The sequence below is a fragment of the Poecilia mexicana genome, unplaced genomic scaffold (assembly GCF_051168715.1).
Source record: "Poecilia mexicana isolate PSO_F unplaced genomic scaffold, ASM5116871v1 scaffold_17, whole genome shotgun sequence".
NCBI classification, from domain to species: Eukaryota; Metazoa; Chordata; class Actinopteri; order Cyprinodontiformes; family Poeciliidae; genus Poecilia; species Poecilia mexicana.
Genome location: NW_028263386.1, coordinates 20,580,125 through 20,601,906, shown reverse-complemented (window position 1 = coordinate 20,601,906; position 21,782 = coordinate 20,580,125). Strand labels below are relative to the sequence as shown.

General features: G+C 39.1%; 1 protein-coding gene across 1 annotated transcript in view; it reads left to right on the top strand.

Annotated features, from left to right (window-relative positions):
* brinp2 (BMP/retinoic acid inducible neural specific 2) overlaps positions 1-21,782 on the top strand; it is a 105,859-nt gene that overhangs the window by 38,398 nt on the left and 45,679 nt on the right. Inside the window, exons 4-5 of the mRNA XM_088014829.1 lie at positions 538-643; positions 19,058-19,294. Of these exons, the coding sequence (XP_087870955.1) occupies positions 538-643; positions 19,058-19,294 (343 nt within the window). The remainder of the gene's footprint in view (positions 1-537; positions 644-19,057; positions 19,295-21,782) is intronic.

Sequence of the window (21,782 nt, the reverse complement as noted above, 5' to 3'; positions counted from 1 at the left end):
ACCAAACATGCTTAAAGTTTTGAACAAAAAACCTTTATGTAGCTTTAAATCCACGGAGTCACAATTTAACTTACACAAACCCAATAGCAGGTATCTTTAAGAGTGCTTGAAATAAAACAGACTCCATCATGTTTATCCTTATGCACAAGGAAATCATTGTTGAATGCCAACTTACTCAATATAGCGCTCCTTCCTTCGACAAAACCTCTTTAATGTAAATTCATAAACATGTTTCTCTCCTCTCTCTTATTCTATTGTTCTCCACACAGCAGCCCACACATCGCAGGCAGCTGTGGCTGCAGGTGTTGTAGTCTAAAGCAAAAATGCTAGATTGTTTTTTTTTTTTTTTTCCCTGCTCTCAGAGGGCTTTACTTCATCTAGCCTACTGCTCGCTGTCACAACTGCCACAAGCTGTACTCTAAGCCATCAAAGACGGCAACAAACATCTCCCTTGTTTACTGCTAACGTAATGGTAACACATTCACCACATATATGGTACATGATGTTAAGTAGACCTCCTCTTTCCTTTCCCTCCAGGTAACGGAAACGAGAACGGGTCCTCTTGGCTGCAGTAACTACGACAGCTTGGACTCCGTTAGCTCGGTGTTGGTGCACAGCCCCGAAAATAAGATCCACTTAAAGGGTAAGGCCCCCACAAACACAAATACACACACATAGTGTACGTGCAGATTAATGCGGTAAGCATGTGCACGCAGCCTCAACCCTGCAGAGAAGGTCCAACAATGGAGTAAAATTAACCGTACGCACACACGTTTAAGCACACAGAAATTCACCGCATCCGTCCATCCCACCTGCCTGCCAACTCTCTCACCTCTGGTGTTGTTGGCTTGGATGACCCTTTACTTTACGCTGCAGTAGTTTATATGTCTGTTTCTGCCTGACTGGCTTTCGGTCTCATAGGAAATCTGTTATTTTACCAGGCTGCAGATAGCCCAGACCCACGCTGACCTTAGCCTAGTCCATCCAAACCCGTCTACAAAACTCTGTAAACAAGTAAAACTCAGGTGGTTAAATCACGAAATTATATTCCTGTTTATTTGCATTCATGAGAAAATGTTCATCAAATGAAATCAGGTGGTGGTGGGTAAAGAATGGAAGTATTGGCAGAATAACAAATTGCCTTGACTTTTTTTGTTAAACAGAGTGTGACGATGGCCGTCTGTGGAGGCAAGCCTTTATTTATCTTGCAAATAAATAAAAGGTCTATCAATTGCAAGAACATTATAATAAGTATAATAAAGTACTTTTTTATTCTTTAGAAAGACAAATCCAGAAAAAAGGACACCTATTTCAAGGCCATGTTAGCTTAACCAGTCAGTGTCTGTATTTAGTTGAAAGATGTTGAAGAATGGTATTTTTAAATCTACAAATTTTGCTTCAACACAGAAAGTTTGACTTGACTATCTCAACTGATTAACCTTAATTAACAACCTCCCAATCACTTTTAGTCATTTATCAAAGTTAGGGGGAGTTATGGGATTTTGTACCAAGAGATCTTACATTATTACAACCACAAAGACTTTCTTAGAAAGCACTAACCGGCTGCTATCAGTATGCTGTTTTGTCTCCTAACAACGGTTTATTATCATGCCCTCTAGATATTAAGGTGAATTCCTTCAAATAACAAATAGTATCTATGCTTGAGATTCTCATTTTGCAAAAAAGGAAGTAGTTCTTGAGTTATGTTGTTGTTTTGAAAATGTTATCCTCTAATGACTGCTTCTGAGCTAACTGAAAACACCCTGTTATGTACACGTTAAAAACTCCTCCACTCATTTTAAATTGCCATTTTAAAAAGCATTTCTGGTATTCTCTTCAACAGACATAATATGAACAATTTAAAAGCACTATGAGATATTTCCAGCTGCAACATTCAGGAAACTTCATTCCTGCAAATGTCTTTGAAACATCATCGATTTTCTTTATTTATGTGAATGGTTTTCGAAAAATAGCTTCACTGATATAAACTTATGTCAATACACAACACAGATCTTAGTGGTAAAAATATGTTATTGACAAACTTGTGCAGCATTTCCAGTCCACTGCTGCAGTCTGGTGGTTCTTCTGCTTTACTTTGAGAGCATGGGGAATGTGTAAAGTGGACCGCCCTTTCTCCAAGATCTTCCCCATTTTTAATAGATTTTGGTTTTATCGTTTTAACAACTCATTACCCCTCATTTACAATTATATAAAACAATGTGATTTCTCTCTATCTGCTCAGTGATTCTCTTTCTCTATCTTTTGTGGCCCAGTTTGTCTACTCCAACACAAATTTGTGACGCGAAAACAAAAACAAAACCTGTCTGGAAGGGTTTTCTAACCAAAGCTCATTATTCCAAAGGTCAAGAGGACAAGCGATAAAAATCAATTCAGCCTGAAACTGAGCTGAAATACATAAAGTTATCTGGTATCAGTCTGTGATCTCCATGCATCTAGCATGTTTTGGTGTTGGTTTAACATCTAATATTGATGGGAACAAATTTGCCTTTGATAAGTATTCAGAGAGTTCTTAGGATGCGTCCACTCAATTATTCATACAGACACATTTCCATATTTCATTTACTGTCTGAGCTCCTAGCATGTCTTTCTGGATTTGAGAGTTCAAAACGCCAAATGCTGCTTTTGTCATGACGTTACAATTGCAGGAAAAGAAAAGAGCGAGAACAATGTGGTGGATTATTTTGCACAGCAATATCCGAGTTTCATTTTTTTTAATGGAGTCCTATTTACTAATACACCAAGCACATCTCCTGCTGGTTTCATAATAGGAACCATAATAGCCAACAGTAGAAAAAGATCCTGTTGAGGTTAATTGCAATTTTATATGCATACAGATTTTGAAAAAAAAGAAGAAGCATAAATTAGCCAACTAAAGGAGGCCAAATGTCTCCATTAAAGGAAACGTTATTATAAACTTAAAGGTAATGTGACAAATGTGTCTCAATAATTGTGCTATGATTTACTTCTGGGAAAGATGATGAATCCATTTGGAGTTCTGTGATAGAGTTCAGAATGGCATTGTCTACTTTATTAGAAAATCCACACTTTCACTGTGTGATGAGGGAAATGATTTTGCGTCGTCGGTCCTCGAATGCTCGCATCACTTTGAGGTCAGAGGGGAAGGAGTCAGAGACAGCAGGCCTTCCTTTGTCTTTTTGCTCACCAAGTAGTTCTTCAAATGTTGGCCCCACATGGCAAGAATCATTTCTGTGATCACAGCTTGATTTTAAAAGTTGTCTGCCTGATAGTGCTTTACAAGCAACTGACAAAGGTTTATTATTATTATTATTATTATTATTATTATTATTATTATTATTATTATTATTATTATTTATTGCAGGGCTTTTCCCTTTCAGAACCTTTTAGTCTAACTATAATTTTAGAAAAAGACAGACAATCTTTGCTCAGAATATCAAACTTACTTTTGCCACTCTCTCATCTTTCTGATTCCGTTTTCCAGTGTTGTTTTTTTTTTTTTTTTACCACTTTAAGACTTTGTTCTGTAGGCAAAACCCAAAGCAACTCAAACTAGTTGAACTGGCTGCCGCCTTAATAGTAGATGGGAAAGAAGCTAACGACAATATCTGCTTCAAGACGTCAGTTTAGTGTGCAATGATGCATTAAAATCAGAACAGTTTAATGTACCAGCTTGTTTACATCACCGTTGAGAGCTTTCTTCTGTCAACAGCCACACAATTCACATCCATTCTCTCTTTTTTTAAAATGATTAATGTACTCTTGAAATTTTAGCTCAGTACGGCTAAAGGCTCTCATTACCATCTATGTCTTGCACCAAAACACATCCAACAAAACCGCAGCTTTACATAAAAAATGTGAAAGCATAGTTATAGAGGTTTAAATATTTCACCACGTTTTACATTTTTATGCAGAGACCAACCAATTACATACTTTTGTCAATTTAAGAATTTTTAATAACAATGCCACACAGTTCTCTAATTTCTAGATAAATTTAACGTTGAAAAATAAAATGTTTACAGGAAAGAAAAAAGCTGCAAACACAGTCCAAAGTTCCAGAGCTATCTTCCTCTGCTCACTCACTTTCCTTTTGCACCATATCACTTAATATTCATTTAATTTTATTTGATAATTTCAAAGTATATGGGTTCCAACTAAATAATTTAAAGCAGGAAACTCTGATTTTATGCTATGTGTGAGATTGCTTAATCATTCCTATTTATATCATAAGTGCAAAAAAAAAAAAAAAAAAAGACTTGAGACGTGTTTCTCTGATCGGGTATCAGTCATTTACGTATATTAGGAACAGAGAGCAGTCATCATTGCACAGCTCTGCAGTTAGAAAGAATTTCACTAATATTTCAAAACAAAGACAACCTGACGACAAAAATGATATTATAAATTATTTCTAGTACATTGTGTTGTTGCTAATCTAAATTATTGCAGTCAGCATAGTAAAAGCAGTCTCTTTACACCTCTTCAGCTCTTTTGAAATTCATGAATGAGTTTTCAAACCCTCTCATTATCACCAGGTTTCTTGACAATAGGAAGACTAAATGTTGCCTAGGTGAACTCTGTAATGAAAAAAAATATTGATGGTGGGGGGGAGAAGGAAAAAGATTCGATATCGAAATATAATTATCCCCTCCAGCTGCCTGAGCCTGTCATTTCCTGCTATAGCTGCCCTATAAAGTTATATTGACAAGCTTTGACCCGGAATAAAAACGAGGCTAAGCATGTTCAAAACCTTAAAGTTTTTACTGTTTGTCCTTGAAGCGGATATTAAACCTTAACTATCACAGATGTTGCTGAATAAATATCATTTTTCTCCACAAAGTGAACCATAGTTTACTTCTCCGTTGTAAGGTCAAGTCCTGTATCTTTGTGTCCGTCCTTCTTTTCTAAAATGAGGAATATTATTAGTTTAAGACCCAGAGAGACCGTAGGTATTAAGAAAGGCTAAAGAGAAAAGTGAAAAGGCCATGTAGTGCAAAATGAGTCAACACTGTTTTGAAGGCTTTGTTCACTGTCTGACATATTTGTTAAAGGCAGAATCAGTGTGTAGGTTGTCGAGTGGGTCGTTAAAGCACGATACTTTTCAAATTCTGAAACAATAAATGATAAAAAAAAAAATAAATCTTCATACTCTTTTGTTTTCAATTCTAGAAAAAAAAAACATAATTGCAGCTGAAAGGTACAAGTTTGTCCCCAGAAAACAAACAGAAGGATTTGTTTTACAAATATGAGTATTTATAGTTTCAAGTAAGAAACGTTTAAAAGAAAAACCAACTGTAAGGATCTTCAGACTTCATGTCTTGGGTAGGCATTTCATTCTACAAATGCAATAATTAAATATGTTTTTTTTATTTTTATTGTCTTTTACATTGATTTTGTAATAAAAAAAAGGGGAGCCCTACCAATGACCAGGGGTAAACTCTTACTCCTATTTTCTCTAATTAGCTTGATGACTTCCATTCCTGCCCTTCCAAAGCAACTTGGTCCCGTGAGCCAAGTTGATAAAAACGAGGTTGTAAAAGCCGTTTCTAGACCAAGTCAAGCCTGCACTAAGGTATCAAGTTTCCTAAGAAATAATTATGGCAGAAACCTTGGACTATTTTGTATCAGTTCTCTGCACAAGATAAAATTTAATTAGATCTTGAACATCTTCTTGTGCTTTTTAGAAAAAAGGACAGTGTGCCAAACTTCTTAAAGTATGCTTCTCAAAGTAGCTCTTAAATTCTTTCAATCGTTATAAATATGATGCTTCTTCATAACGGAAAGAAGAAACACTTTTGTTTTTTTAAATATCTGTGACAATTATAAAACAGAAGATTCTGTCCTGATGCATCTGGACAGAAACGTTAAAGGTTTCTGGTGGCCCGTTTTCCTTGGTCACTTATGTGCACTTATGTTTCCTTTTCGGGAATTTTTCTGTTATTCACAAGGTTGAGAACAGGAACCAGAGCCTAATGCTAATGCTGCGACGCCTTGGCTGCCTGGTTAAAAATGGCTAAGCCCTCGTGCGAGCGATGGTTCTAAGAGACACCAGAGTTTGACATGTGCTTAGTAGGCTGTCTGCTTCAGATCAGAGAAGAAAAACCCGTCTACTTTCGTGTCCGTCCATGAAGACACAAGCTGATTATTTACTCAAATTAGGGTTCTTGGTAATGCTAACTGCAGCACAATAATTATAAAACGACACAAGAGAGGCTTAAATGGCAAAGAAGGTCTTCAAAAGCCAAGTGTCCTTCCAGGCCTAAACTTGCCTGGGACTTTCCTCCAAATGTGGAGGAAAGTTTCATCCTCTGAAACTCTCACCATCCTCTTCATTGGTGAGAGAAGGACATATGGTAAAAACAATGTTTTCTATGTAGCACACTGGAGAACACTCTGTCTTAAGAGTGTTTCATTATAGGGGAACAATGTAAAGTGCCAACATCTAAACATTTTTTGGACGTATCAAACTGCAACTTGCTGTAATTAAATACCACAGTGGTTTAAAAGTGTTAGGTTTAGGGGTAGGGCTCGGTCTTTCTTTTGTTTTACTATAATAAAGACTGTGTATTCTCCAACACCACATAAAGTTGGCTTCGTACTTTTATCCTGCAGTCAGAGTGGAGCTTTCGAAACAATATTCCCCAATCCTCAACTCCCCAATTTTTATATGTTTTTGCAATTTTTATTACCTTCAAAATGAAACCTTCCAAGTTATTAGCTATGGTCCTCTCTTGTGTGTGTGGGTGGCATTTTTTGAGATGCGTGCATCCAGAAACCCATCAAGAGCCTAGTAAAAGTCCAGTAACAATAGACAGAACTGTGTGGGAGGAGGCGGCAACTCAGAAATATACCAGTTGGTGGAAAAATTGGCTGAAGCACAAATGTACGATCTCAAAACTTAGGAAAGTGTTCCTGCTCTCAGCGCTGTACTTCATGTTGTCGAAGGTTTGGTGAAAAATTCTGATGGAGAGTAAAATCTGCTCTTTGGGGCAAGTGTAGGATGAGTGCTTGTTGAAACGCAGCGCCATATAAGTTAGAATCATGCAATACATGTGATTTATCCCTGGTCAGATGACTGGTGTGGCTACTTCCAAAAGAAGAGAAACATCTAGATGATTGTTAGGTGGGTCTAATGTTTCTACACAATTGCCTGATTTTGCTGGTTAAGGCACAAGTTGCCCGTGTCCTACATCCAGCTCACAAGACAGAACAGCGCACGACAGGTTCATGAGAGGACGACATTTTAGAAGTAACTAAGAATCTCCTTGTTTTTAAAGAGTGACATTTTTAAAAATCACAATCTGTGTTTCAGTAATCTACAGTCAGTCTTACAGTTTGCTGAACCGCAATATCTGGCCTGGCCACTACAGTCTGAGAGAGACTATAAAACTCCCATTTAGAGGGTGTTGCCAAACACATGCACACACAGTGTCTAATCCTGAGCAGAATAACTTTTTTTTTTTAATAAATACAGTGAAACGATATCTGTTTTATTGTAGGATGTATAAATTGTATGTGGGAGACATTAAAGATCCAAAAACACCTTTTTCTCTGAGATGAATCACATTTTCATAATATCCGATCTGGCATCAGGTTTGAGCGTTTAGTTTTATATTACCAAACTACTTTTGGTGGCATTAACACATTTAATTTGCCCCACCCAAACATACCTGTGAGGAGGAACAACAAAGCGGTTGCCAAAATAAAAACTGAAAACAACAAAAAAATTACTATTATTTTCCTTATCAAATTAGGCTCAAATATCAGATGCATCATCATTTTCCATCTAATTTTCTTATTGTAGGTGCACTTAAGATAGTATTTAACAGCCACTATTTGTAAAATCTGTTTTAATTTGGATTACCGTTCAAAATAGACCAACCCAGCAGTCATTTCATGCCGACCATTAGATCGGCGCTGAACAATGGCAGCCCAGTAGAACGATGAGTCTCTGTCAGAGTCTGTTGGAAGAAGCCCTTTTAGCCTCACAGTCACAGAACAAATGTCTCACAGTTTGTGTCACTGTCCTCTAAACGTACTGCGTAACCTTCCCATATGGTCGGACCGTTCCGCGCCTTAGTGAATGCTCCTCTGATGCTGTGAAGTTGGGGCTCTGAAGAAGCCGAGCAGCTTCGTTGTCTGTGGCAGGTCAGCGCTTGTTTGTGACTCTTTGTGTACAGTAGAGCCAGTCGTGTGGCGCATGCAGCAATGTATGAGGGGCCGTTTAGGACAAAATTTACGTTTTGTCTCTCACACACTACCAAAAAGTCTCGCATACTCCAAAAAAGTTGCCTCGCATACTCAAAAAAATTACGTTTTGTCTCTCACACACTACCAAAAAGTCTCGCATACTCCAAAAAAGTAGCCTCGCATACTCAAAAAAATTACGTTTCGTCTCTCACACACTACCAGAAACTCTCGCACACTCCAAAAATTACGTTTTGTCTCTCACACACTACCAGAAACTCTCGCACACTCAAAAAAAGTAGCCTCGCATACTCAAAAAAATTACGTTTTGTCTCTCACACACTACCAGAAACTCTCGCACACTCCAAAAAAGTAGCCTCGCATACTCCAAAAAATTACGTTTTGTCTCTCACACACTACCAGAAACTCTCGCACACTCAAAAAAAGTAGCCTCGCATACTCAAAAAAATTACGTTTTGTCTCTCACACACTACCAGAAACTCTCGCACACTCCAAAAAAGTAGCCTCGCATACTCCAAAAAATTACGTTTTGTCTCTCACACACTACCAGAAACTCTCGCACACTCAAAAAAAGTAGCCTCGCATACTCAAAAAAATTACGTTTTGTCTCTCACACACTACCAGAAACTCTCGCACACTCAAAAAAAGTAGCCTCGCATACTCAAAAAAATTACGTTTTGTCTCTCACACACTACCAGAAACTCTCGCACACTCCAAAAAAGTAGCCTTGCATACTCCAAAAAATTACGTTTCGTCTCTCACACACTACCAGAAACTCTCGCACACTCCAAAAATTACGTTTCGTCTCTCACACACTACCAGAAACTCTCGCACACTCCAAAAAATTACGTTTCGTCTCTCACACACTACCAGAAACTCTCGCACACTCCAAAAAAATAGCCACGCACACTAAAAAAAATACTAAAATGTCACACACACACAAACGTTAACTTTCTCGCACACATACACTGCTACCAGCTCGCACATTCACAAACGTTAACTGTCTCGCACACATACACTAACAGCTCGCACATTCACAAACGTTAACTGTCTCGCACACATACACTAACAGCTCGCACATTCACAAACGTTAACTGTCTCGCACACATACACTAACAGCTCGCACATTCACAAACGTTAACTGTCTCGCACACATACACTGCTACCAGCTCGCACATTCACAAACGTTAACTGTCTCGCTCACATACACTAACAGCTCGCACATTCACAAACGTTAACTGTCTCGCACACATACACTGCTACCAGCTCGCACACACACACACACAGACGTTTATCTCTCACATACACAAGACTAAAGTTGAACACACAGTACTAAGACTCGTTTTTTGAATGTGTGAGAGCGAGACTTTTTTTGAATGTGTGAGAGCGAAACTCTTTTTGAATGTGTGAGAGCGAGACTTTTTTTGAATGTGTGAGAGTTGTCACGGAAGAGGCGGGGCATAATTTTTGGATCAAACTGCGCATGCGTAGATCCTAAACCTTAAGTTTCGATTGTTGACTCACTGTATGTTCTATTACTTAGTATATTTGTGCTATATATATTTTAAATATATATAGAACGTTTAACTTTCTTGTAGATTAAATGTGCTATAGAAATAAATGAATTTGATTGATTGATTAAAAATAGCAAAATTGCTGTAGTACAATCTGTCCACTGGGTGCCAGCATTACAGGAATTATTAAGAGGTCTTGTGAGAAATTCTGTTCCCCCGTGAAAATCTGTTCCCCCTGTGACGGGAGCGCGCATTGCAGCCAGAGACGTGGATCCGGTGAATCTGACCATTTTCACGGCGCTTCTGATCGATTTCTCGGTAAAAACTACTCATATGATCATGTCAATGTGTAACTTTCAGTTTAATCGGCAGCTATCAAAATAAAAATACATACATAAATAAACGAGGTCCGGTGTGGAGGTCTTTTTTCGCTGTTTTGTGTTATTTTGAAAGCGAAGAAAATCGATCTTTTTTCAGCTTTTGTCTCGTAAGCCTGACAAATAAAAGTCAGTCAACAAACACAGGTTCCCAACACATAGTGTGCATTTATAATTTTTCATTTCTGATGAAGGAGGAAGGAGATTAATATACCTGCAAGATCTTTTACTTTGTTTTCAAAATATTTGCACTATGTTTGACATTTGTCCTTAACATAGTTTAATATAAGGTAGCTATTGAAAGATAGTTTCAATATATTTATATATATTTAAAAACACAAATATACTAAGTAATACAACATACAGTGAGTCAAAAATGGAAAATTATAGTTTAGGATCTACGCATGCGCAGTTTGATCCAAAAATTATGCCCCGCCTCTTCCGTGACAACTCTCACACATTCAAAAAAAGTCTCGCTCTCACACATTCAAAAAGAGTTTCGCTCTCACATATTCAAAAAAAGTCTCGCTCTCACACATTCAAAAAACGAGTCTTAGTACTGTGTGTTCAACTTTAGTCTTGTGTATGTGAGAGATAAACGTCTGTGTGTGTGTGTGTGTGCGAGCTGGTAGCAGTGTATGTGTGCGAGACAGTTAACGTTTGTGAATGTGCGAGCTGTTAGTGTATGTGTGCGAGACAGTTAACGTTTGTGAATGTGCGAGCTGGTAGCAGTGTATGTGTGCGAGACAGTTAACGTTTGTGAATGTGCGAGCTGTTAGTGTATGTGTGCGAGACAGTTAACGTTTGTGAATGTGCGAGCTGTTAGTGTATGTGTGCGAGACAGTTAACGTTTGTGAATGTGCGAGCTGTTAGTGTATGTGTGCGAGACAGTTAACGTTTGTGAATGTGCGAGCTGGTAGCAGTGTATGTGTGCGAGACAGTTAACGTTTGTGAATGTGCGAGCTGTTAGTGTATGTGTGCGAGACAGTTAACGTTTGTGAATGTGCGAGCTGGTAGCAGTGTATGTGTGCGAGACAGTTAACGTTTGTGAATGTGCGAGCTGTTAGTGTATGTGTGCGAGACAGTTAACGTTTGTGAATGTGCGAGCTGTTAGTGTATGTGTGCGAGACAGTTAACGTTTGTGAATGTGCGAGCTGTTAGTGTATGTGTGCGAGACAGTTAACGTTTGTGAATGTGCGAGCTGGTAGCAGTGTATGTGTGCGAGACAGTTAACGTTTGTGAATGTGCGAGCTGTTAGTGTATGTGTGCGAGACAGTTAACGTTTGTGAATGTGCGAGCTGTTAGTGTATGTGTGCGAGACAGTTAACGTTTGTGAATGTGCGAGCTGTTAGTGTATGTGTGCGAGACAGTTAACGTTTGTGAATGTGCGAGCTGGTAGCAGTGTATGTGTGCGAGACAGTTAACGTTTGTGTGTGTGTGACATTTTAGTATTTTTTTTAGTGTGCGTGGCTATTTTTTTGGAGTGTGCGAGAGTTTCTGGTAGTGTGTGAGAGACGAAACGTAATTTTTTGGAGTGTGCGAGAGTTTCTGGTAGTGTGTGAGAGACGAAACGTAATTTTTTGGAGTATGCGAGGCTACTTTTTTGGAGTGTGCGAGAGTTTCTGGTAGTGTGTGAGAGACGAAACGTAATTTTTGGAGTATGCGAGGCTACTTTTTTGGAGTGTGCGAGAGTTTCTGGTAGTGTGTGAGAGACGAAACGTAATTTTTGGAGTGTGCGAGAGTTTCTGGTAGTGTGTGAGAGACGAAACGTAATTTTTTGGAGTATGCGAGGCTACTTTTTGGAGTGTGCGAGACTTTTTGGTAGTGTGTGAGAGACAAAACGTAATTTTTTTGAGTATGCAAGGCAACTTTTTTGGAGTATGCGAGAGTTTCTGGTAGTGTGTGAGAGACGAAACGTAATTTTTTTGAGTATGCGAGGCTACTTTTTTGGAGTATCCGAGACTTTTTGGTAGTGTGTGAGAGACAAAACGTAATTTTTTTGAGTATGCGAGGAAACTTTTTTGGAGTATGCGAGACTTTTTGGTAGTGTGTGAGAGACAAAACGTAAATTTTGTCCTAAACGGCCCCTCATAGCAATGTCTTTATAGCAAATCCTCATAATCGGTAAATACATATCAAGTCTTTCCACACGGCCACTATATGCTTTTATATATATTTTTTTAATTTCAAGTTCAAAGGTTAAAGGTAAATTGTGGAGTTAAGCTCGGGTTTTTGAAAAGCAACCTTATTTAAGACTCCAAGAATGTTGTTGTGTAGGATATAGATTTTTCTTTTTACCTTCAAAAATGCAACCTTCTCTTATATGCTGTGAGTTTAAGACTTGAGATATTGATGAGAACAGCAGAGGGACATCATGGTTAGAAGTAAATACCGAGAGCCACATTTTTCTTAAATGTCATCTTTACAACTTTAGTAGGAAATGGTTCAGGGCATTTCCTTCTAAATTTTTCTGTATAAAGTCTATTATCGTTGTTATCAGTAATTTTACTCAGGTAGGTGTAAAAAAACAACAACTATTTAATAAAACTAATCAAGTGAAAATAAAAAGTACAGCATAGCAAAAGTACTCCTAAAAGTGCATAATTTCAAAAAAGTAGTCAAATAAATGTAACTGAGTAAGTGTAACTAGATACTACCCAGTCTAAGGTTGAGCAATTTTGCAAAAAGTGGGGAAAAAGTTTCAGGTCGAGACATATTCTAAAAAGTACTTGCAGCTGTGATTTCAGTGACTACATGACTCTACATGTAGTATTAGTTCATCAGAGTGAATAACACTTATTTGTGTTGACCCTTCATACTAAAATCTTTATACACTTTGGAATTTGTAATGGTGTTAACAGAAGATGAAAAACTTCAAAAAGTGTGAATAGTTTCAAAGGATTCAGTGGATTCCTATTTTTAATAACCAGTGACTTTTAAAGGTATGGATCTCTTCTATGGATTTAAATCGTCCAGTTTCGTCATGAATTTGCCATCTACTTGTGAACCATATTGTTATGTAATATGTAAAGTAATATGTAAAATTAAACCTATTGAAGCTTTAATGTTATTGCCCTTTTCTACCATTATGGACAAATTAAGAATAAAGCCATTGCAATATTTAATTTAAATTGCTCCGTTGGTTTGAGAGACGACATGTGGACTGGAATAGTTCTGTTTTCTTACAATAGACAAGCTTGTAGTATTTAATGCTCCATTTCAGCCCACTTGGAGTCCTGTTCTGGAAAACGCTCGCCTCTTAACACAAGCTTGCATAAACTCAAGTGCGAGTTTATGCAAGCACACAGAGGAACGTGCAGGCCCACTTTTAATCAGAATGACACCATTGCCTGATGACAGCTGCAGGGCGGCCTTCATCCACCACAACTCCCCCCCCTGCAGCTCCATAAACAGGCCTTCAGAAGTTTGCTGGAATTCCTTCAATAGCGAGAGCATGGGGGACGGATGCCGCAGGACACTCGTGAGCTCCTGCAGGGTGAGAGGTCTGTCAAGTGACTCCCTTTTGCTTAGGTCTAAGTTTGGGCAGTCACTGAAACAAATACTCTGCACACAAGCTGTTTCTGTGCACTGCACTGTATGAATCATTCATGTGCCGCTTGCATGCCAAATTTCTCACTGGTCCCTGCTCTGACATCACAGCGCTAGATGTCTCGATGGTAAAGGTTTCAGCAGACGAAAGATATAGGGAGAAATAGAAAGTGAGCCAGATAGAAGTCTGTCTGGTGGGGTGGGGGAGGGGGGTAGTTTGTGGCTCTGAAGTCTTTTTACCCTTTAAACTGACAGACCTGTTGGATATAGCTCCCTCAGCACCACACGGGGCCTTATCTCTTTGCAGCGTTACAGCTTTGCACTTTTCATGCATGCACAATGTAGTGGACTCTTTTGTGTATGAGCACAAAACTATCTCAGGAGAGCATGAAACAGCTGAGCTGAGGTAAATACGCATTCCAGCCTGTGCAACAAGTCAGCAGAAAATTCAAGTCACAGTCGGAAGGAAGCTTTGCGACCAAGGAGGGAAAAGTCAGACAGAAAAAAATAAAGAAAGGATGAGGGTTGGTATGTGACACAGAAGCATCTGTGCCATTGTGTGTGCTCTTGCACACAAGACATTGAAGCCAGACGGATGCAAAACTCTCAGGCCCCGAGGGCAGGACGGTGGGCCGAGGGTACCAACGGCGCGTCCTGCAGAGACAAGGGTGCATTCCGGTGCAGCGGACTTAGCTGTCAGCAAAGCAGAGGCTTAAAATGAGCACGCAGTCACTCGAAGACATGCACCGATAACAGAGAGGCAGTGATCATGGGGTGGGTTTAAGAGCTTCAAATTGCCCAAAATGAAAAATGTGACCTCTGCAGGGGATTGAGAGATGGAAAGACAGGGAACCTTGGGGCTGCCATTTCTAGTCCAGTGGAGTGATCTAAATCTGGGGGTGGATGGAAGCAAAGTCTCATGGGTAATGACCCTAAAAGCCCCCATCAGAAAGAGGACACCCACAGGTTTTTCATGGTGGTAACTGGGGACCTGGTGTGATAAGGAGAGATAATACTGAAGATTAAAAGCAAGTGATGGGATTTTTTTTTTTCTTTTTTATCACTGTTTCGAGCCCTGTTGGAACAGAGGTGTAGCGCTCAGTGCAGTCTGGAATGTTCCAAGCTTTTGTCCTATTTGAAGCCTTTCTTTGGGTTGATGGAAAGACAGACTTATATTCTACACACATGTATATCTGCACATGGTTCCAGCCAAACAGCATTTACAAAAGATTTCCTGAATTAGTTTTCTTTTTTGTTTGCTTGTTTGTTTTATCAGATATTTGTTCAATAATAATCTGCTGCTTATAGCCCAGGCGCCGACTCTTGCCTCATTATCAGCAGGTAGTTAAAGGTTGAAAATATCGCAGTAAAGATAATTGATGGCTGTTTGATTCATTACCAGATTAAATTGGTTTCTCAGTTGTTGATATTCCCTTTACACAGACACATGTAATTGATACATCACCAGTTTTAGATTAATTAGAAACTGGACTGAAATAGGTAGCAAATTAATCTGGAACTCTGTGAAAGGGTAGCCTGGAGGCACAAAGATGAAAGATCCTTTTCTGTTTTTCAGGTCTTTATTTTCATCTCCTTTTTTATTCTGGTTAAAGAATGTGAAAAATGTAAAGATTTGGGAAAACTGAACTAACAGCAAGGACTTTTTTTTTTTTAACTTAACATCCCTCAATTTAACAGCTTTTCTAATTAAACCAAGTTTGTATGTTATTCGAATCTGTGGAAATACATGTTTGAAAATAGAAAACTCAGTTTAGTCATTGCTATAATTCTTATATTGCTTTTGCCAGCAGTCATTCAAGAAAACCAATAACGTTTAGTGCATTACATGTCACTTTATTGTGTAAGTACACTGAATTTAAATCATTTGTAGAAAAAAAGTAAAAGTTCCAACATTGCATTTCTGGGAATCTGAACCTGTAACATTTTTAGAGAGAGCTAGGAAAACCCACTGCCACGACGCTGGAAATTAAAATATATGCTGCAAATAGGCATCACTTTAATGAAATTTGAATAAAAGCAACAAAGCTGCAGAAATGACTTTATAATCTTTGCCTCATTCTTTTGATATGTGAAACTAGTGAACATTTACTCACCTCTGAATGTCAAATGCTTGGACTTCTTCCTACAGAAGTTGAGCCAAAAGACTAAATTTGTTTATGCATTTCACTGCAGAACGATCAGCAGTGAAATGTTTCAGTACAGAGGATTTGACTCTCAGCACTGCAGAGAGAGGAGGCAGGTTGGTGACTTGATTTTTGCCAGAGGGAATATGCAAGAGAATAAATCAGTCTCGCTAATCTGCAGTTCTGGAGAGGAAGCTGGAAAGCTGCAGTAACGTCAGAGGAGGAGGATGTTGGGGAACTGAGAAAGATAGTTTGATCATGTGGAGGAAGGAAGTCCTGATGGAGTATATCCACAACTTGGTTAGTCAAATTTCATTATTTGTTTAGATCCCCAATCCAGTGGTTAGAAGTCAAGTAATGGTCATACATAGAGAGGGGAATGTCAGAATACCTAGTAAAACAGAGCAGGAGGGCGGGTCGTGGTCCAACCATCAGAAAGGTCGCAGAGATCCGTCATGGACAAGGCAAAAATCGTCCGGAGACAACAAGGGCAAGGACACAACGCTGGGTAACTACTGGCTCAAGAAAGTCAATAAGGAGGCAGAAACTGGGGAGAGCTCAAGAACTGCAGAAAACAGGTGAGAAAGGCAGACAGTTAGGCTAGGCACAGGTGGGCTGAATGAAGCTGATGAGCAGAGATTTAACTTGGCAGGTGGAGCAGAGCAACACGGAAGCATAAAAGCAAGACGAGAATAACATGGAGAAACACTGAATATTATTGTTGCAGTTGATTTGACCGCTTGGCTTGCTGATAGGTGATGTAGAAAACAGTGACCTTTCCTCCCTATATGGTCAGGTAGTCGTTAGGCAAGATGAAGAACAAAACGCAAGAATGATGTCTCTGCTTGCTCTCTCCTGGCTCAGTAGCCACACACCCATTATGCATCCAATATCTTCATTATAAACAGATCGTAAGTGACACACATTTCTTTATAGATGTGACAGGATTTCATGTTTCACCAAATGCACCTAATTACTTTCAGTCTGACCCATATAAAACACATTTTTAGATGAGCCAATGTGCAGAGCAAGAAAAGAAAATGCACGACAGCAGCTTGTTATTTAGGGCAACTTGCAAGTTGTGTAAATTTTAAAAACAAGACTTGTTGTTTTCTAAGAAACAAAAAAAGGTCATAAAACTTAATCCAAACTGACTAGTCAGGCTTTAGTTTGAGGTCGTGTTGGCTTTGACCACGATGTACACAGAAGAATCCTCAAGCAGGGATATTCACAATGTGTGTGCGCAAGACTGTCCTCGATGCTACATTAAAACATGTAGTTAATTTTATCTCCATTTGATTATTACAGTATATTACTTCTACTTAAGAAAAAACAAAAACTCACAAATCAGGATTTTAGCCCATACAAGCCTACCACAGCATTCTTAACTCATAAAAGCTTGACGGTGTTGTTGGGCTTTACGTCACTCTAAGTGATATAAAATGGCAAATAGCACCTGGACACATTCCAGTTTGCATTGTTTTTTTTTTTACTCATTTTGGAAAGGCAGACGTGAGTGTCGTACTGATCACAGCATGCTTTCGGCTGAATACTGATGTGCTGCCGCAGTAACGACGTGTGTCAAAGGTGAAAAGCGGCAAGGTGAAAAGAGGATGACTCACAGGCAAGTACCCAGCTAACAGCCAGGCTGAATAATTTGTGCTCAGTCTACATTTTCATAATGTTCTTTAAAAAAAAAAAAGAAAAAATACATAGCCAAGTCGGACAGACGGGGCCAATTTTGTATAAAATGACAGTGCAGCCAAGTGATGCTTGAATGCCCATCCAAACTTTTCAAAAGGCTGCTTGAAAGTTGCCTTGGATGCGACTTCAATTGTTAGACCCTGCTGTAGAGTTATATTTAGCATTATGTTTTAGTGGCTATACCTGTTTAGAATTTATGTAACAGGATTGACTCCTCCACCGATGTGACGCTCGTGGGTGTCGCTCCGCACGTTATCAAGGAAGACTCGTTATTTATCGGGAAACTGATTAAAGCATCGAGGCAGCTTTCTGCAAAGTCGCTGCAAATTATCATATATTCTGTGCTGACTTTCAAAACAAAACAATCTGTCTTATAATAACACAATTTATATGGAGATTATTTCTAATCTTATCAGTACAATTAGTCCATAAAAAATAAAACAGAAGAAAACAAGGAGAGGCGCCATCAAGGTGGGGATAGAGTGAGATAATGACTAAATCTGGCGGGTTGTTTAGCTCTCTCTCCCAAACCGAAGAAACTTCCTGAAGAACTGGAACTGTGTGTGCGTGTGTGTGTGTGTGTGTGCGCGTGTGTGTGTGTGTGTGTGTGTTTGTGTGTGTGCATATACACAATCACATGACAATCCACCCACATGCACACAAACTAACCCACAGGAAAGTAGAAAAAGGCCTCAAAGCACCTGCCAAAGCATAGAACATGGAAAATGTGACTAATTACATTACTTTCCATGCCAGTAAAAGAGAAAATACCAAAGAGATATGCATATTCATATCAGGGCACAGTGGGATTGACTTGGCTGCCGAAAATCATCCAGAAAGAGCTTGTGAAGTGAGGAAAGAGGCAGCTTTTGACACAAATTAACAATTATTAGACGGAAAATCAGCTAGACAGGAGCGGACCACAGACCATTTCTGGAACGCGGCGTGAGCTTCACACACCGGGCTACCTCCTGGTTTCTGAGAGATGTCGATCTGCAAACACATCAGCTTCTGATGTGGCGCAATACACTGTGCAGCCATAGATCTTTGCACTATAATTAGCATCGCATGTTTTAATATAGTTTAGACCACGAAAGCAGCAGCGAAAATTTAACACATTTTCAAGCTGGTAAATTAAATTGATTCCAACTTTGCTTCCCACAGGTTAAGCATGTAATTGCTTCAATACCCTGCAAAGGCTACTGAAGCTACTGGGTTAAAACGACATGCAGATGAAATTGCAATTCTTGCTTTCCATTTGATTCTTAAAAAAAAATTGGTTAAATATTCTGGGGCACTTCTTAAAAATGTTTTGCTAGATCCATCCATTTAAGACATTTTAAAAAAATCAAATCTGACATGATGAATCATGGGAGTCAAAACGTCAAATGCTTTCATCTCCCTGCTGCGGACAGGATCATAGCCTATAATCCTTAAAAAAAAAAAAAAAAAAAAAAAAGCTGAAATAAAAGGGCTATGTTAGGGATGTTCTTTTTCATGCTGACATTGCAGCTTTTGCACTCTCTCGCACACATTTGTTTTTTTTTAACCTCTGACTTCATGTCAGGCTTGCAGGATGTCCTGCCAGAGTTCCTCCGTGGGCGTTTTGTGGAGGCGGCCCTCAGCTACGTGGCCTGTAACTCGGAGGGTGAGCTGCTGTGCCGCAACAACGACTGCTGGTGCCGGTGCTCTCCCAGATTCCCAGAGTGCAACTGTCCGTTCGCCGACATCAAAGTCATGGAAGAGAACCTGGAGAAGAACAAAGCGTCCTGGAACAACTTCAATCAGGAGTTCATGGAATCAGGTATGTGCAGGTGTCGTTTTCAGGCCGCATGTTAGGCAGACTTTGAAGACGGACAGAAAATGACATTTAATGGTGATTTGATTTGGTGTCAGAAACTGTTTAAAACAAACAGTATTTCACATTATTATGTTGAAAAGCCAGTTTCTGTCTCTGTAAATTGGAACATAATTGAACTTTGTGAAGATGCTAACCAAAGCACATCAATATCTTTAGTCGTTTGGCGTGTTACGGTATTCTGGTGTTGCAGTATGTCAGTAGTTAATAAACAGCAGTTTGTCTTGTTGCCTGACAACAATTTGTTACATTAATATTGGGAATTCCTGCATTACTGTGTTGCTCTGCGTGTGCAGCTGCATTTTGAGCTGCACTTGGTTCTTGGTTCTGTCGGACCTCAGTGCAGCTTTTGACACTGTTGACCACGACATTTTACTGAATCGACTGGAGAGTTGGGTCAGACTCTCCGGTCCAGTGCTCCACTGGTTTGAATCTTACATAAAAAACAGGGATTTCTTTGTTTCAATCGGAAACTTCTCATCAGAGAGGTCAAAGGTCACATGTGGGGTACCCCAAGGTTCAATCCTAGGACCCCTTCTTTTTAATATTTATATGCTCCCACTGGCTCAGGTTATAACAGAAAATAAGATTAGCTATCATAACTAAGCGGATGATACACAGCTCTACATCACAATGTCACCGGGTGACTCTAAACCCATCCAATCACTGAACAGATAAATGTGTGGATGTGCCAAAACTTTCTCCAGCTGAACAGAAACAAAACTGAAGTTATTATCTTTGGACCTAAAGAGGAGCGAACTAGAATCAATGCACAGCTTCAGTTATTACAACTAAAAACCAGCGATCAGCCCGAAACCTGGGAGTAGTGATGGACTCTGACCTGAACCTTCAGAGCCACATTAAGACAGTCACAAAGTCGGCCTTCTGTCACCTGAAGAACATCTCCAGGATTAGAGGACTAATGTCTCAGCGCGATCTAGAGAAACTCATCCATGCGTTTATCTTTAGCCGCATTGATTACTGCAACAGCGTCTTCACAGGTCTGACTAATAAATCAATCAAACAGCTGCAGCTGATCCAGAACGGTGCTGCTCGGGTTCTCACTAAAACCAGGAAGATAGAGCACATAACACCAGTTTTAAAGTCCCTACACTGGCTCCCTGTAGCTCAGAGAATAGACTTTAAATACTGTTAGTTTATAAATCACTGAACGGTTTAGCACCACAATACATTAAAGATCTGTTATTGCTGTACCAACCATCTAGACTCCTCAGATCTTCTGGTTCTGGTTCTGCTCTGCATCCCCAGAACCAGAACCAAACGAGGAGAAGCAGCATTCAGTTTCTATGCACCACAAATTTGGAATAAACTTCCAGAAAACTGTAAAACAGCTGAAACACTGGGTGCCTTTAAATCTCAACTTAAAACCCACCTGTTTAGAGTTGCGCATGGCTACATTGCGGTAAATTGATGTTTTTAATGTTTTTATCTTTACTTTTCATCTAGTTATTAACTGTTTTATTTCTCTGTCTCGCAGTCTAATGTTTTTATCTTTTTTTAAATCTTTTTCAAAATGTCTTTCTCTTTCTCACTGTTTAATCAATGTCACATGCTGTTTTTATTTTAATTATGTAAAGCACTTTGAAATGCCTTTCTGCTGAAATGTGCTATACAAATAAAATTTGAATGATTGATTGATTGGTCCGAGAAAGAAGTGACAGAGTTAGAGACTGGCTAACAATGCCGGAGTCAATATCTGCGTCTTATTCCAAGTATTTTGACACTTTTGACTATAAACATGCTACATAGAGCAAACACACTTTGAGGAAACACACTCTAGAAAATATTTGTTCATAAATTAGTTTAATAAATAGATTTATTCATGTATTTATTCCACAAAATCTTTTTTTTTTTTTTTTAAGATTTCTGGATTTTATCAGAAACTTTAAGAGTTTCTACCATTGAAGTACGTTTGCAGCCTCACAGTGGATGGCAGCTGAGGACGAGCTGCCGACTGTATTGCAGCACATAAATAGGCGAGTGCAGATGTGGACAGCTGGATAGGGGCCGTGTTGCATAAGTTTGTTTAATTCGCGTTTCAGACGGAGCAGGTGGGATGGTGATGATTTATTGAGCCAAGCTGGTGGCAGCTTGTGCCGCTGTGTTTGTACAGAGCGTACCTGTGAAGTGTTTTTGTGATTACGTTAATGATAATTACTCATAAAATAAAGCGACAAACGGACCTGATTAGTGATAACTTACTCGGTTTGTGCCTCACTTGGATGCCGTTTTTTATTCATAATGACGCAGATTACGCTACATCTGGATGCGCATCCAGGAAGTTTTGTGTGCGCCAAGTTTGCTTCATTTAGTAAAACCAACTGGTGATGTAAAAACGAATGATAGAACTGTACATGTACATGTATTAAACTTTGATGTCCTTCTTTATTCCACTAAGCCCATTCATTGTTAT